General features: G+C 33.2%; 1 protein-coding gene across 1 annotated transcript in view; it reads right to left on the reverse strand.

Moving 5' to 3' along the window:
- The window catches only part of SEMA3A (semaphorin 3A), a 205,294-nt gene that overhangs the window by 143,423 nt on the left and 43,255 nt on the right, over positions 1 to 18,616 (reverse strand). The window contains exons 2-3 of the mRNA XM_028119393.2: positions 7,275 to 7,432; positions 2,629 to 2,691 (exon numbers count right to left, since the gene is read on the reverse strand). Of these exons, the coding sequence (XP_027975194.1) occupies positions 2,629 to 2,691; positions 7,275 to 7,432 (221 nt within the window). The remainder of the gene's footprint in view (positions 1 to 2,628; positions 2,692 to 7,274; positions 7,433 to 18,616) is intronic.

Raw genomic sequence — 18,616 nt, forward strand, 5'->3', positions numbered from 1 at the left:
TCTCAACACTCACATAATTACCTATCTCTACCATAATGTATGTGACATGATTTTTAAGTTGTCAGAATGTTTACTACAAGGCAGTATGAAATGATCAGGCGCCATTAATACCTTGTATCAGACTTAGCAAACTCTACTTGTCTTAATTCTTTTTAATTTAGTTCTTTAAACCCCATAAGCATTTTCAATAAGCCTGGATAATAAACTAAAGTTGCCCTTCTCAGGGAGGAAACCTCCGAGGTCACAATTAGGGTTACCCATATAGCACTATGCCGCTCATGACTTCCCTGCAGCTGCTGAACTCAGTGCATCTTGGCTAACACCAGAATCCCTCTGTTTCGTACTGATACCAGAGTGGGCGGGGAGAGGAGGGAAGGGCAGGGCGGAGCCATAAAATATGAGGGAAATGCACTGAGGTGAATTTTGGAAACCACAAACACAAAAGATTATCTACTATCTTTTTTTTTTTTTTAAGATTTTATTTATGTATTTGACAGAGAGAGAGACAGCAGAGAGAGGGAACATAAGCAGGGGGAGTGGGAGAGAGAGAAGCGCTGGGATCAGGGCCTGAGCCAGAGGCAGACGCCCGACGACTGAGCCACCCAGGCGCCCCACAGATTATCTACTATCTTAGCAACTGAATGAGCTGATTCAATCATTAAATCAAATATGCTCTGTACTTGGCCACAGTGCTTATTATAAAATCCAGATATTTTTGTTAGATCAGTATCGCATTATCTTTAATTTTCTAATTGAATTGAATTCAGAATAGTGTAACACTACAGTGGTCATGATCTTTCAAGAGGACCAAATTAATTACATTAATGATGTTTTCATTAGAAATGGTAACCATGGCATTCTGACGTTAACAAATTTTGGTGTATTCAGTTGTGTGTTTTGTCTTATACTTGTGAAGTATTTTCTTCTTTTAAATAATTTTCACAAAAACTATTAATCTTGTTTGTCACAATTGTAAAATATGTAATGTCTCATGTAATGGATAAAATAATAAAGTACTCCAAAAGTTAAAGTACTTGCATAAGTACAGGGTGGGGGGGATGGGTCAGCCTGGTGATGGGTATTGAGGAGGGCACGTTCTGCGTGGAGCACGGGGTGTTATGCACAAACAGTGAATCATGGAACACTACATCCAAAACTAATGATGTAATGTATGGTGATTAACATAACAATAAAAGTTTTTTAAAAAAGTACTTGCATAAGTACAGTTAATGAGTCATTGGGGTTATCAACATAAAATTCCTGACTTCTCTGGACTCCTACTTCATTGTTCTATTTACTCCTTTCCAATAGTCCTAACATATGCATCAATTTGGGATGGCTTAATATTTGATAGAATATACTTTTTTGGGGGTCCACTTTCACATAATCAGAAAAATGTTGATCGTACTATGAAGGTGTAATGTAACTCACCAACACTGTATTTAAAATGAAATTTTCAAGGATGAAATTTCCCACGTTTGCTAATATATAATTAATCAGGGATGGGGAATATCTGTACTTTGTGCTCCTTTAACTACCTTCCTTTACCTGTTGCCAACACTGCTACCAGATTGAGGCATTTGTTTCCCCATGAACTCAGATTCCACCTCTAAATCATTCTAAATATATACATCATCTTGGGCAGCTGCTACCAATCAATCAAATTGTCCCTTGAAAATATCTACATATCTACATATATATATATACATACACGTTAACGTATGTTTTTAAGTACCTAAGATAAATTTCTTCTAAATGCCAATACATACACAAAACATTTAGATTTTTTTCTTGTGTTTTAGACATCTAAAAATATGTAAGACATAAAATAATTTAAATTATGTATGTTTTCAATCCTGTAATTCATTTTACTTTATTGATTTAAATGATTATAACTGCTTTTTATGATTTGTGCAAATACTTGGCTATACCTCAAACAGCGACCCACTTAATTTTACTGACAAAGTTTACTTCAGGAAAAATGGCCTCTATCTTTTTACAATGGTAAAACCACTGTACGGATTGTTTACCATTCCCTTTTGTTCCATAGCACCCAGGACAATGTCTGTTACATGGTCATTACTCAATCCATATTTATTTAAGAAACCAGAGCATGAAAAGAAAGAAGGAAGGAAGGAAGGAAGAAAGGGAAGGAGGAAAGAAGGTGGAAGGAAGGGAGGAAGGAAGGAGAAAGGAAAGGAAAAAAAAAGAATGGAATGGAAAGGAAGGAGTGGTAATTTAATCGTGACTCAGAAGTAGAAAAATTTCGTATCATCCAAAAGGAATTCAAGAAGAATTAACATACGAAAACCAATTTGTACAAAGAAGGTGACTTACTGAATACAAATACATATGCTGCAAAATTGCTTTTGTTAATTATCATTTACATTTATATAAATCCTCAAAGGGAACATATTTTTGCTTTATTTAGGCATGTTGTTACTCTTACCCACTTTTCTTTAAATAAAAATGTCAACATCCGAAATTAAATATTCTTTTGTTTCTAAAAAGTGATTAAGTACTCAGGTAAAGCATGGTGTTTATTTAATACAATACTGAATAAAAATAATGACGGAGTAATAGATTATTTATGCAATTACTGAGATGATTTAGTAGATCGCTACTTACCAGGATATCTTTTCCAGCCCACTTGCATTCGTCCCTTCGGGTATAAGATACTGGCCACACAATCTAAGGGCAGAGAAAGACATAACTTTATGTCTTAAGTTCTCTAAGTTCTCAACATTACAGACTGTTACACCAAGTTGGGGCAACTTAGATAAAGAAAGTTCCATAAAATATTATGTGGCAGGGACTTTTCAGCTTAGACTTTGCAGCGGCATCAGTTAACTGGTATGAACTTAAATCATTCAATCTCTGTCTGCCCATCAGACTTTGCTGTATATGAAAGTTAAGCAACACAGAATTTATGTAGTCAATAGAGCTAAGCAGTGTGCAGAGAAGGCAACTGTCAGGCAGGTTGGGAGGATGTGAAGAACTAGGGAAGAGAGGTAGAAATAAATATAAAATGTGGCTTACATTCTTCTAAATGAATCTGTCTTTACCATGAAATAGTGATCGTGAAATTTGAACACTTGGTACCCTGGATCCTATTCCCTAATTCAAATCTCAGCATGACACCCTAGAATGAGCCACTGATATGGTTTAGAAAACCCCATCTTAGATAGGAATCTTTTTTTTTTTTTTGACAGGACAGTGGGTAAGAGTAGCACTGTATACTTTCTGGAGATAAAGAAGGAAATGAAAAAGCAAATAGATAGCTCTAAAAGCTTCGCCATTGTTAGAAAAACTTAGACTAACTGAAAAACAATTGTGTTTTCATCCCTAATACTTCACTTTCATCCTCTGGTAACATTTCTGCTAAATTTGAAAGGTTCCTATATTGTATGAGTACAGTGACAGCGGTAGAGAAGACAAGACTTTATTGATGGTTTAGAGGACTGTGGATTATTTTCCTTCATAATATTAATGCAAATATCCTCATCTAAATTTTAATATAAAATTTTTCAGTTCCCCAGGCAATTCAAAAGACTCCTATCTATATTGCGGCAGAACAATTTGATGTTTTTTTTTTTAATTCATCTTTCTCTTCCAGTAAGTTAATTTCAGAAAAAAAAAATGTCATATGTTAAAAAAAAAAATCCAGACATGGTGGCAATCATTCATATCTGCTAGATAGATAGCTTTTAGTTTCAAAATGACTGATCATCACTTATTTGGGAACCTCTTGATAATTCAATATAAATGGTCATGAACTTGTGCAAGGGCTGTGATATTCAATCTAGAGAATCAAAAAACAAAATACAACACATTTATAAGCAAGAACGTAGGACATACTGAAATAACCTAGGATGGCCTAACAAATGCATTTCAGGTCCATGTCACAATTACAAAAGCCCTAGAAAGTTCTGGATATGCGTTCATTTTTACCATTTGAAGCTTTCAGTTTATGTATTCTTTTCTTTTTCATGTGCTTTTCCTTTCATGTACATCTGTGTATGTAAATTAAAAATATCCTTTGACCTGTTCCACAAAGTTCTTATATAGTAATCACATAATACAAAACAATGTAAGAATGGTAAATGCATGTCCCTACAATTTACAATACCCCGACTTGTGAATTCCTACAGCCGAATGCTGGGTAGTTAATTCCACAGGTTCCACAGCCCTATCTTTACATTGGCTGTGGAGAGCCCAAGTGATCTATTCTTAAAGTTTACAATAGGAGGCTAAAATATAAGTTTTATTTAAGATACAATAATACTAATACATAGTAGGGCTAAGATTTATTGACTTTCATATTAAGCTTGCCAGTTACATTACACAAAACTTACAGATTATTAAAACATATAATTCTTAATTCAAAAAGGCAAGCTTTTTTATCATGGTTTCGTAGCTCTTGACTGTTGGGTGTTAAGATAGCATGGGCTTCATTTTGTCATTTTTCTCTTATGTCAAATGTTAATGAAAATAATTTTGATGACATTTATGATTAATTCTCTCATACTCAGAGGAGTATGAACTCTCAACTTCCTAGAGTTCCAGAGTAAAAATATATAAATAAATAAAGCTTAAAAATCTGGCTGAGTAAAACAAATTTAGCATATAAAATGCTATTTTGGAAAGCAATTTAATGAGGAGAACTGTAAGTCACTGGAATAAATATATATATATTTATTTTATATAAAAATATATGTATTTAGTTGTCATTTCCAACAGTAACCATTTCCACAAAGAATAATTCCTAACTTTTCAGTTACATTTGTTAACCTGTTGATATTTTGTCTTCTTTGCTCAAGAATTTCTCAATTAACTAACAATGACTAAATTTCTTATTCTCATATTGAAAGGGCTTCATGATCTATATTACACTTTCTTTTTTTCATGCCTCTATGCTTCTATTCATGGCAGCCCCTCTTACTCATTATTTAGTAAGGAAGCATTTATGTCTTAAAGAAATGGCACCCTTTTATCAAGGCCTAGAATCTTTTCACGGTCCTTCCAAATCTGAGAATGTATTGTCTCTGATAAGGATTGGCCTACTATACATCTATATGATCAAAATCTTATCTTTAATATTAGTAAGTCCCTCAAGAATTATTTATGATATCCTACTGTGACCCCTATAAAATTTATCACAAGAGTAGGGGCATCAGAAAATGTTGAATAACATCATATATAGGTTAAAAAGAATATTAATAGACAAATATATGTGAATTCTTAAGTAAACTGCATTTGCTCCTATAGACAGTGTGGTATAATTAAATATTATGTTTGGCATGAGATGCTTTATAATTAGAAATATGTCTTCCACTAGAATAATGATTTTAACCTCAAGAGCAGGAGCTATAACAACACTATGACATTGTGCAAGTCACCTAACTTTAATTAATTCACTACTTCAAGTCTACAAATCTAGTTGGTAGAAGATACTGTGATTATATCCTGAGCATACAAATGGCTCTGGGATTTTCCTCATCTATAAAACAGTAGGTTGTCTCATATGATAATTAGATCTTTTCAATTTTAGAATGAACTATTTAAATTAAAAATCTTTATTATTTTATTATTTAGAGAATAATGCTAAACATTAAATATATATTCTGAGGTGTTATGTGCTCACATATTATCTACAGACACACAGATACATGCATATATATTTATATTCATATATATGAATTTTACAAAATGATAAAAGTATTATAAACACTGAAATTTGAAAGTATCAAATTTTTCTTAGTCTTCTTAGATTTTTCATTCATTATATAAAAAGGATGACTTCTTTTCACTAAACAACAAAACCTGCTTATTTTATGACCCTTTCAAAGGACTCTAAGGTAAATACCTTTGTCATTTAAGAAAAACAAATGGATAATCAGTTTTCTTAGGCAATACATAACCTTAGGGATATTGCTATGATCTGAGAAGACTTAAAAATCAAATAGATTGAAAAATCAGAAAAAGAAATATCAAAGGTGATTTTTAAATGCCATATATTGTTCCCAAAGTATATGAGTAAGGGCACTGCTGTTTTATATGATATACATAATGAATTAAGTCTTTATGCACAGTCAGAATTTTAGTGTTTAAGTAATAGGAAAGTGAAAGCCTTAGGTTCAGTGGTATACTCTATGCAAGATATGAATCAGTTCTGAATTTCATCTTCATTTGATCTTTAAAGCAATATTCTCCAACCAGAACAAAAGCTATTTATAGAATTCAGTTACTTTTTAAAATTTATTGTCCAATCTGTTAAAGTTTGTCAGAAGTTGAGGAACACCACTCTAAAGCCCTAAATGTTAAGAAGCAAACTAACATACATAAAAACTGATGTGAATGTACCCTAAAAAAAGTCATACTAGCACTCTTACAAAAGCTACTGCATAAAAGATCGTTGTCCCTCAGAGAATTATGACTAGAAAGATTAACTGTGAAAAAAATGACTGACTTTGAATACAGCATATGGACTCAGCAGCATAATTTCCACTAATTTTTCAATCTATGTTTATTTTTCCAAACGGTATAGCTTATTAATTAAATAAGCCAGAAACACTATAAAGAGTAAGGATAAAACCAATAGACTTCTAGTGTCTAAATGACCACATTTGTAAAAACTTTGACACAGAAAACTGATCTTCCAGATGAGGTTTTGGCAAACTGTGTTCAAAAGGCCAGATAGTAAATATTTTAGGCTCTGTGAGCCAGATGACCTCTATCAAAACTATTCAATTCTGCCATTGTTGAATGAAAGCAAATATAGACAATATGTAAATGAATGAAAGTGTCTGTGTTCCAATAAACATTATTTACAAAAACAGGTGACACACCAGATTAGGCATGTGTATAATGTTGGTGAACTCTGAATTTGCTGGCAATATAGAGAGATGTATAAATTTATACATACATATATACACATCATTTCACATATGACATTAATTATGATATATATCTATAATGGTTCAGATATTTAGTTTTATGCAGCAAAAATTGCAGCTTATCCTATGGAAGGATAAGCTGAAGTTATAATGATCATTGAAAATACTATGATTTCTTCCTTGATGATTTTTATGGTTTACTGCATCCATTATTTGTGATAATCAAATCAATGCATTACTTTTACTTGCATCTGAAAAGATAAAATAATTTTAACAATTTTTTCCAGTTGTCACACTGTTAAATAGCTAGAAATTTAACTGTAAAATAGGTTGAGATGTTTTAAAAGAACTACAATGTATATATTAGAATAAAGATACCTTTTGAAAATCCTTGATATTAACCAGGTTGAATGAAAATATGTGATCCTTTGCTCCAACATACAGCCTACTCCGTTCCTCATCCAAAAGGAAAGTATGATAACTGGAGCTGTTGGCCAAGCCACTGAAAGTGATCACATTGTTGGATTCCAACATTTCTGCAAGGTAACAAAGCAAGACATTGGGTGTTAATGTGAGGTTCTACATGAGCATGGGCTATTGGTACATGGCAATCTAACTACTTCCTGCTGTAGTTACTAAATGGTGGTTTTTCTTAATGATGGTACTAAGAAATATACAGGAGCTTTTTTTTTTTTTTTTACATTTCATTGAAATGGAAGTCATACTCATTAGTTTGCTGGTTTCATACTCAAGACCACACATTCCTTCAAAAGAAAGGGATAGAAATACCTCATCCACACAACTGATCTGATGGAATCTCTTTGCATGTAATGATAGAATGAAATGCTCAATACTGTACACAAAATGTCTTTAATTTTACAAAGACTTTTTAAGGGGTTTCATTTGTTCCAAGTCATTATCTAGAAGGATAAGCATAGGGGCCAACAGAGCAGAGGTAGTATGGGGGAAACATTGTTTAAACTCCTAGTTGTTTCAGGGCTTCTTTTTTTTTTTTAGATTTTTTTTTTTTAATTCATTTGAGATAGAGAGAGAGAGAGCATGAGCAGGGGGAGAGGCAGAGGGACAGGGAGAAGCAGACTCCCTGCTGAGCCAGAAGCCCAATGTGGGGCTCCATCCCAGGACCCTGAGATCATGACCTGAGCTGAAGACAGATACTTAACCGACTGAGCCACCCAGGCACCCCTGAGGCTTCTTTTCATTGAGGAATTTTTACATGTTTTTTTGACCACTAAATCATTAACTCTACCATCTAAATCTTCTATAATATTTTGTAACTGATGTATATAGAGAAACCAAGTTAGGTTTTTCTGAAAACATGTTATATGAATTTTACTATCTGACTTCACAATTTTTCAGTTTGTTAGCATTCTTTTATTTGCTTTTGCTGTAAAGAGGCAAATACTGAACTTTTAGACCTACACCTAAGTGAGAAAAATATTTTCAAAAAAAAAATAACATTAATTGTAAGTCCACTCTTGCTTTAGAAAGGCAGTTGTCGATAATCACCAAAGAGGTTTTCTTTATCTACTTCAATAAAAATTATGTATATATGCCACCACAAACCCCCTTCCATGGGATAGAAATGTTGAGGATTCTCCAAAACTGTGTCCTGAGTCAATGATTCAGATTTTTCCAAAGCACACAGAGTAGAACCCTTTCATCAACATCCACAAAATATAGAATGTGTTTTCCAAGGACAGGAAGCAGCAATGCAGACCCTTCCTCTGTCCCTGCCATGACCCCAGGTTATTAACCCTTTGACAAATTTCCCTGCTTTATCAATTTCTCCTACTGCCCTCTCCATATTACCAAAAATGTTATTTCAGTGGAGGATAAAGTTCAAATTCCTTAACTTAGCATTAAAGACCAGGTCACTACCATTTGAGACCCTAACCCAAGACTCCTCCCTCATGTCCTATATCCTAAAGGAAAACATGCTCTGCATATGTCCACTTTTTAGCCTTTGCTGCCATTGTTTCTGACATCTACAACTATATATCACCTTGACAAAAAAATATCCATTCTTAAGGCTAGTTCAAATGTAAGCTCCAAGAAATTCTCATAGAAATAATTTCTTTATAACATTTTGCTTAAATTACTCTTATTGCTTGTATCACACTGTCAATCATTCATATAAATGACTTATTTACCAGCATTAACATTCCCTCACATCAGGAAATAATAGAATTAATAGCTCACTATCCATAACTCACATGGTTTCTTTTCCTTATTACCAGTCAGTAAATATTAAATTGAATGTCTACTTCTACCTATTGATTTATCTATCCATTCATCTAATACACAAAAATACAAGAATTGTTAACAAATTATTAAAAGATGATTTTCTAATTCATTCATGAAAAACAGTAGAATACTGGGCTAACCTTATCCTACCCTCCACCTGCACCAAAAAAAAAAAAAAAAAAAAGGAAGGAAGGAAGGAAGGGATTTCATTCATATGAGTTATATCTGAGATAAATGAGAGCTATTAGTCTCCAAAGAGAAAAAACAGAATTCACTACATATCTGAATTTAAATCTCATCCCCTTGCCAGTGTCCAAATAACTGCAAATAATCAATGCTACAGAGAGTCAGTAAAGACCGAAATTTCAGGTACCCTGTGCTGAGGTCGGAAAGGGCTGCTACGAGAAGCAGGGGCTACATTACTGGGTATGTTCATTGACTGATTGAATGGCCGTTCAAAGAGATAATAATTATCAAATAGAGAAGAAGATGCCCTCCAACATTCCTTCCAATTCTAAAATCTGTAATAATTCTACCCTAATACAAAAGAAGCCAAATACATAGAGAGCTAGGCAAACTGAAAAAACAGTCAGCTGAGTCTAAACCAAGACAATTATATAAATATTAATCAATAGGAAGATCCCTTAAAAGACACAAAGGTAGATTTTAATTGGAAACACACAGATACTACATAAGGGCGCTCTAAGCATCAAGTGGAAGTTATAGGAAGACAACTACCATATCTACAGAACATAGAGTCATCCAGTTATAGGTCAGAACACAAGCATCACCACAGTACTTACTAGTCATGCAAACTAGGAGGAATTCCTTATGCTAACTGGGCCTCAGTTTTTGGAAGATGGGGTTAGTAATATATCTTCTAAGAGCTATTATGAAGGTGAAGTTAGATAATTCATGTAAAACACCTAGAACAACAGTTTGCATAGTTAAGCACACAATCACCTGTGTGAATAAGTAGAGGTAAATATATGTTCAATATTCTTGACCAGAAGTAGGAAACTAAGGTCCAGATGGAGCATACTGAAAAATTACTTTTCTACCAAATATGTTAACTTGTTAATGACTATAATTTTGCATGGTGAAGGGATAAATAAGAGCAATCTGCTTTTTGATTTACATTAATATTAATTATAAATGTCATTTTAAGAACAGTGAAATATTCTTTTTGCTTGCCAACTTCTGTAACCTAAATTTTAAATAATAAATGTAATGCCTATCTATATTTTAATTCTAAACAATGAAAATATTCACCCAATTGAAAAATATGTTACAGATTAAATTTTTTAAATTTGTTCAGGGAAAATCACTGGTTCCTCGACAGACACAACTTAAGAGAAAAGTCTTGAGTGGTTTACATATGACATCACAATGGAAACAAACTATACTTTAAAAAAGTGTTACTGCTGGATCATTTCATTAAACAAAAAGGCAATATTTTCCTGGAGTATGGATTAGCAGCTGTGTTTTCCATCACTTTCAAATACACTTGATTTTGCCTAATCATTCCTTTTTATTCCAATTTCTTTAGATGTTCCTCCCTACCAGGAACTTTATATTTCTTTATAGCTGAGAAAAGACTTTTCGAGACCCTCATGGTACTGAGTCACAGCAAATTCCAGATTGCTAAGCTAAGGTTATCTCACCACTTTCCAGGGAAAAAAATACCTAAAATCAGAGACCCTTTCTCTAAATCTAGATAGATCTCATATTCTCTAATATTGTGTTTCCTTATTTAATTTTGTTATTTTGTTTTTCCTATATGTAGACACATTCAGCTATAACTGATATTAAACAACTTCAACCTCGACTCCACTCCTCCAGAATTTTAGGAGTTTCTTTTCACAGCATCTGTTTTATAATTCTTACCATGACATAAGTTAGAATTGGAACTAAAATAAATATTCAAAATAGTGAGATGTTTAATATTTCACTACCTTTTCACATCTTGCTATATTCATATTTAGACAAATAACAACAAACATTAAAGAACAATCTAAATCTCTACAGAACCAATTTGACTATGATGAATCTTAGCAGGCTAAAGCTTGTAATTCTTTTTGGGTGATAATTCAGATTTTTTCTGGTTGAGACATTACTTCTAACCTCTACATCTGTGTCAAACGTAAAGAGAAGTAGTTATGATTGTAATCAAAAGTGCCATTTCAGACAAGCACTCTAATGAAATGTTTATTCTAAAATTTGAAAGGTGATTAAACAAACATTCTGTTTATTCAACATTCACCAAACAACTTAGTGTCTATGATCTGTTTAATGACAAAATGGAAGATATACTGATCATAGAGTAAATCAAATAGTTTGTGCTCAATAAGTGCTATTATCACCATTATAAGATAATGTAGACACTAAGCGTTAAGTGTATAGATGTTCTGAATGGGAAAATCATTTCATATAACCTCAAGCAGCATAGTGATCAATTATAAATAGATTACACTCTCTTATGATACAATTCCAAAAAACAGCCTTATAAAATTCAGGACAATTATTATAAAGTCCATTTCATATATTTCTTTTTAATTTAATAACACAAGCAAAAGATGAAATGAAATTATAATTGATGTTCTTTAATCAGAGTATCCCACCAACTAATTAGGGAAGAAGAATCATGATCTTTCCTAATGAGTCAATTCTAATTTTCATTCTACCTATTTATAAATTTTCAGATCTGCCTTTTTTCCTGAATTCATCATAATCTCTAATGTAGCTTTATTTGAATAAAGAAAAAAACATTGTTAGTAATCACTATCAGTACATTACTTAAGATATTGAAAAATTATTTTATGAACTGATGCTCTTCTTATATATTTATTTTAATACATGAAAAGAAAAAAAGATGGGAGAATTTATATCAATATCATACATGACTACTTATCTCTACATAATAAAGCTGAAATGTTCCTGTGGTCTGATTATCTTTAGGATAAAAATAGATTTCTATAGATGATTATATTACAATAACCGGGTCTGGGTCAGATTCTCAAAAGGCAATGAAATGAATACAAATTTCTAGAATGCAAGACCGCCCAGAGTTAGACATTTTTATAGTAGGATGAAGAACTGCTTGACCTTCAAATCCAAACAATAGCCACAATGTTCTTCATATTTCTGACTTCCATTACATTTCTCATTCACTCTCTCTTTTCTCTCTTTTCTTACCCCTCCTCTAAATTTTATAGCATGAAAGGTAATAGGACCATACCAGTTGCTGGATTCAAATTAATTGCCTATATTCATTCATGGCTTTAGACTTATGCCCTTTTTCCATGACTTGAACTTCAGCCTTTCATAGACCAAAGATCCCATTTAAAGAAGTCAAAGCTGGATCTACATGAAGTCAAATATTTTGACTAAATGACGACTACATCCAGATTTTGTAAATATTGGAAAGTTCATTAAAGTCCAAAGTTTTGGATCCCACATTTCAGTGCTTCCTAGATTACTTTTAAAATTTCATAAACCAAAAATATTTCCAAAGCAAAACAGGAGCTAAAATGAAAATTGGCCACTTTTTGTTGCATTATAAAAACAACAGAAACAAGTACTATTGACTATCATGTCATACAAAAAAGGAGGCATTTTATTAAAGTAATAAAAAGAGGAGGAAGAAAAAAAACACACAAAAGATAATCCTTAGATATGAATAAATTTATATTGTAGAAAAATTTATCTTATTTTTATGATTTTGTTTTTATTCCAGCAAGGACTTATTTTATTTTTTTTAAGATTTATTTTTTATTTCAGAGAGAGGGCAAGACCAGGGAGAGGGGCATGGGGAGAGAAGCAGACTCCCTGCTGATGGAGCCAGAGGCAGGGCTCTATCCCAGGACCCCAAGATCATGACCTCAGCAGAAATCAAGGGTCGGACCCTCAACCAACTGAGCCACCCAGGCACCCCTCCAAGGACTTGATTTTAAAACTGTTACAGAGAAGGGTAGTAACTTTCCACAGACTTCTATTTGGCAACTACTCCTCCAAGATAAACTATCAATGATAACTCTATTCCTAGCATTTCTAGCCAGTGCATCTTGCTATTACATAGACAGAATCAATATTAGTGGGTGTCTATATGCTTTTATTTATTTAGTGATGATGAGTATATTCTCTCAATTTACAAAGTTTGGTAGGTATTACTCAAATATACTTAGAAAAATCTATCTTCTAATTTTAGTATCAGTAAACACTCAAAATATGTACCAAATTTATACATCCTGATCCGAGGGTAACTTTTACCTTAACTACTTTCTCAGACCATGCCAGAGGTCACACAACTCTATAAAACACAATCCTACCACCTTTGCCTGGAGCATTTCTCCAAGTTCTTTCAACTCTTTTCTTTATATTTACTAATAGTCTGACCTCTAATGTCTCCCAACACATTGAATTTATGCCAGGACTCTTCTCTGCCAGATGCTTATTTGTAGATGACGTGAATAATCAGCGTCTTGACTTGGACAGACTCCCTGATCAAGGTACGAGGTGCCCACATTTGAGCTTCAGACAAGTAAAGGTCCATTACCAGCTTAAGCCCAGCTTCCATGCTGCTAGATGCCACACAATGAACCACATTGTCAGGGAAGGGCAGTATATTTTTCCTCAAATATGCTTGTAAACATCAAGAGCAGGCCTATCTATGATATTAATCTGTTTTTCACTTTTTATAATGTGAAAAGTATGTGTGGAAAGTTACTTCCTCACAGACTAATCTAGCTCAACATATATCCAGTCCTTATACATGTGTAACATATATGTCTAACATATGTGTCACATAGGCATTGGCTAAGAAGTATGTGGAATATAAAGATTAATTAAACCTTCATGGAAGTTAGACAAATGCCCTCAGAGAAGCAAAAACCAAATGAACAACAGCGAAAATAGTAAGAGCTAAGAAAGTTAACAGGAGGGAGAAATTAATGCCTCAAGGAGAAGTAGATAATCCTTGGAGAAAGTGCTTGACAATTAAACCTGGCCTTAAAAAAATGTGTAAGACTTTGTAAGCCTTTGACCAGCTGAACGATTTCTAGGTATATTCCTTAGTCTCCCACAACAACAATGCTATGAGGTGACAGTTCTCATTCCCATTTTTTCTCATGAGGAAAGTTACTCAGAGAGATATTGGGAATATCCTAGGTCACAAAGCTAGCGTGGTATAAAGTCAAGATAGCCACTCCCATCTGACACCAGAGCCCGGGTTCTTTTCCTCTTACCCCATCCTATGTCTTAAATCTTTATATTATTTTAAATGCTCTGTACTTGAACTTTTTTGCATAGTAATAACTCCATGGGTAATCTTTTCTACTAGTGTTTCTTTTGTCACTAGCAGTATTTTACATGTCTTAAATGTTTATCTTCCAAGACAGATTTCCCTCTTAAAGCCACAAAAAGGCTTATCAGAAACCTCTATTCAGATAATGCACGAACACCTCAGAGTTTGCGTGACTTGAACAGAACTCATTCCCTTTTCTTCTCTCCATTACTGACATGATCACCTTTCTGTATGTTTTAAAATTGGTTGCAGGTATCACTGATCCAAAGGACCATGAACCAGACGGAGCCTCTTCATCATCCACAGATCCATTCCACCACTTCAGTTCTGTTTAACACTGTAATAATTTCTTGTGTACTTTTTTTTGTTTACATCCTCATTGTTACTGTCATAATTCATCAATGTCACTGTCATAATTCATCATAATTTCTTTGATTATAATCATCTTCTAACAGAACTCCCTCTATAGGTTTACACCAACAAACCATGTTAGTACTACCTCCAGAATAATCTTCTGTTGATGTTGAGAAAAAGGCATTTTTACTCTATCCCTTTCCTTTGAATCTCATGGGAAAAAGAGGAAAAGAAAATAATAAAATAGAGAAAAATATCCATCTTAAATGAATAGAGGAAGAGAGAAATATCAAACCACAAATTTTTAAGAGAATATATCCAATATAGCAAAAGCATGAAACATTTTCAGATAGAATGCTGAAATCTGGCACATACCTTCATATATTCCAGGTAGGATAGAATTAGTAATCGAAAGGTTAGCAAATCATAAAATTTCATCCTCAAATGCTTTATTGCGGGAACAAACTCTACAAATCTATATGGCTATCAAGTTATTGGAATATGTGAAAGTACAAAGGTGGCATCACCACCACCACCACAACTAATACCTGTATTTAACGTTCTCTTCTAACCACATACTCACAGAGGATTATTTTCAATGAACTCAACTGTATTCTATCTATAGTTACCACAGCCTACGTGCTCTACAATTTCCATCCTCACGTGCATAGGGAAATCTACTCACCTTTCAGGATCTAGGTCAAGTCTCCCCCAATCTTCTAAGGACAGTATATCATGCTTTCCTTTGTAAAATGCAGTGCCATGTACAAATGTAGATTAATCGCTGCTTTATCTCTTAAGCTCCCTTTCTAGAGTTAAAATATTCTGTTGCTTATTTTTGTATTTCTAGTTCTAGAATCTTTTCCTGGCTTATATGGATTACTGGCACAAAGAAACAAGTGTCTCAATAAATATTACTTAAAACAGCTTATGTTTTTAAAGTGCAACAAAAACTCAGGTAAAATAAATAACAAGAATCTATTTAAAAAGCAAATATAGCAATATATATTGCATTTCAGATTATATTCTAGCTTTTCTAATTAGTTTTATGTTCCATTCAAATGACTAATAAAATTATGCCATCTAAACCCTAAATTACTTACAACCTGGCTATAAAATTATAATAAAATGGCTAGTTTTTAAAATTCTAAATGGTAAGAACAATTATGGTCATTTTACATACAATAACCACGTATCAAAACCAGAAATCAAGTTTTCAGAGTTTTGTTTAACTAGTAACATCAAACATAAAAAGTACTGCAAATGCAATAGTTTAACTGGTTCCCTATCTTCAATTTCTCTCAACTTCAGTATATTCTTCAAGGCATCACCATACAAATTGACCAGAGCATATTTCAAAAATGCAATGCTTTTAAAGTACCTGCACCGACCATTGTGACCTTAGCCCAGGGTCCCTAATAAAGGCATAGTCCCTAATTTTCCTTTGCTACCTTATTTTATGCCTGCCTCTATAAGTTTCCACAATTCTATCAGAAATGGCACATTTACTTTTCCCTAAACCTGGTCTGCCCCCTGACCCTTGCTTCAAGTTTATTTTCCCTGTTCTCCTGCTTCAAGGTACAGTTATAAGCCATTCCCCCAAGGAAGGCCTTGAGAATTAGCAGGTATTACTCCCTCTTCCGATGTCCCATCCACTCTGATCACAACATACACTAATGTTTTAATTGCATGCCACTCATTTGCATGGATATGTGCTTTAGTCTTCTTAGATATAAAGTTTAGCACAGTGCCATATGAGTTTAATTATCTGTAGAAGAAATGGTTAACCATATACTTACTTACTGAATTTGATATCTAAAAAAAATCTTTAGACTATGAAGTCTGATTACTTCCATTTACAAAAAAGCATAAATGACTTTACAATGAACAGTTGCAGAGGTCATGTTTATATTAAATACTCCTGGCTCTTAGTTTAATGTTCTTTCTTAATAAATCTCTAGAAAAACTATGACTAATTTTTCTCCTAATTTTTTGCTGCCTGATCCTTGGTAAGTTTTTGTACAACTATATAGTCAAAATATAAAAGTTGCTAACAATTTACAAAAAAACTAATGCATGATACATACATAATGCATAATTTTTACTTCTTGGAAAAATAAAAATGAATTTAAATGTATTACATAAAGCAACTAAATGTTTTAATGTGAATAAAAGTGATTAATATAACTATGCATTACAATTGATTACTCATTTCTGTGCAAGATGATTAGTAAAAATTTCCAAGTGTAGATCCTTCTTTTATAATTCACACTGTTTTAATTTAGGGCGTTGAGTGATAGGCTTGTAATCCAGAGACTGAAACTTTGTTTTTGATTCTGTCTTTATGTCCTAATTATTTATAAGGTTCCTCTACAGGCAGGTTTCTATTACCAGCCAGTGTTCATTAAATGCCTGTGAGAAGCAAGCAGTGTATTACCATTAACAAAGTTAAAGAAAACAAAAAGGAGGCTTATCTAACTAATACAATTGAAAGTCTAATTTTTCAGGCACTCCTGGTCAATTATTTACATGTACCATAGCATATATTTCAGTGTGTTCTTTAAATAACCATCATATTCCACATACCTATAAGGAAGCAAATGTTTTCTGATATTTACAAATTGTATAGTTCATTTTTCCAGTAACAAAACTGTGGAAAATATTCAAATTTGGAGAATTAAATAGCTATGAACCACTTGTTACCTGTTATCTGTTATATATGCTCACTAAAAGTTTTTTTAAACTGCTTAAGAATGATTTATTTGAATTTTTCTAATGCTGAGCAAATGAGCTTTTACACAAGAAAGAAACTGAATAGCTCATCAGTACTTTTCCATCATTTCCACCCCAAGATATATTTATGGGAGGAAAGAAGCCTTCTTTATTCATGGATGAAAACTGATACATGCAAGTGTGAACATTCTGGAGAACATACTTATTTTAGTGTTCATGGGTGTCCCTTTTTGAAAGAGATAAGAATCTATTTCTTAGAGTTGGAAGAGAGAGAAGGTCAAAAGGAAGTCCAGGAGATCATATGGACATTCTCAAAGATCAATCACATAACCAAATCAGAGAAGCAGGTGTGTGGGGCTGGTGGTAGAAATTACCTAAACCCTAGATTTGGTTGACAAAAGGTATTTACAATATGTTTATCAAATGAGTGAGTAGATGGATTTCTGATTGGATAAAATGAACATGTTTATGAGCATGTAACAGTGCATGTGGGTTAGGTTACCCATAATTTATCCTGCTCCCCTTACCACTTCTAGTCTCTTCATTCTCTAAATTGCTTGGTGTCTGGGTGTCACAACAAACAATTTGAGTTTTTCAGCTAAAGGAGTAGAAGTTGCTCACCTGAGAGCTTATTTTATTGTCTTTATTGGGGGGGGTGAGGGAAATAGGGAGGGTATTCATATGGCATACCTAGGCATGTCCCACTCCTTTAACAGAATAGATACATTTTGATTATGAAGGCTTCTGGCTTGCCCATAAAAGGATTTTGTTTGAATCAGATTTCCCTGTAGAGGGGTGGAAGAGAGATGGGAGAGAAGGGTGTTGAAAACCAATGAACTCAAAAGATCTCTAGATGAAACCATACAATGTGTTCTGAGTCCCTTCTAATCTTAGTGACAATAATATCGTATTTATGATGACACACTATAAACACGTTTCCCCTAATAATGTCTTTAGTTTTGGAATGGACACATTTCAGAATTTATTAAGCAGAGGAAGTCAGATGTTCTAATAAAGTAGGTTCATAAGAATTCATTGACATTTTATAATTTTTCTACATACACAA

Source organism: Eumetopias jubatus, unplaced genomic scaffold (genome assembly GCF_037043125.1).
Source record: "Eumetopias jubatus isolate StellerSeaLion01/CBP00866 unplaced genomic scaffold, mEumJub1_p1.0 scaffold_14, whole genome shotgun sequence".
NCBI classification, from domain to species: Eukaryota; Metazoa; Chordata; class Mammalia; order Carnivora; family Otariidae; genus Eumetopias; species Eumetopias jubatus.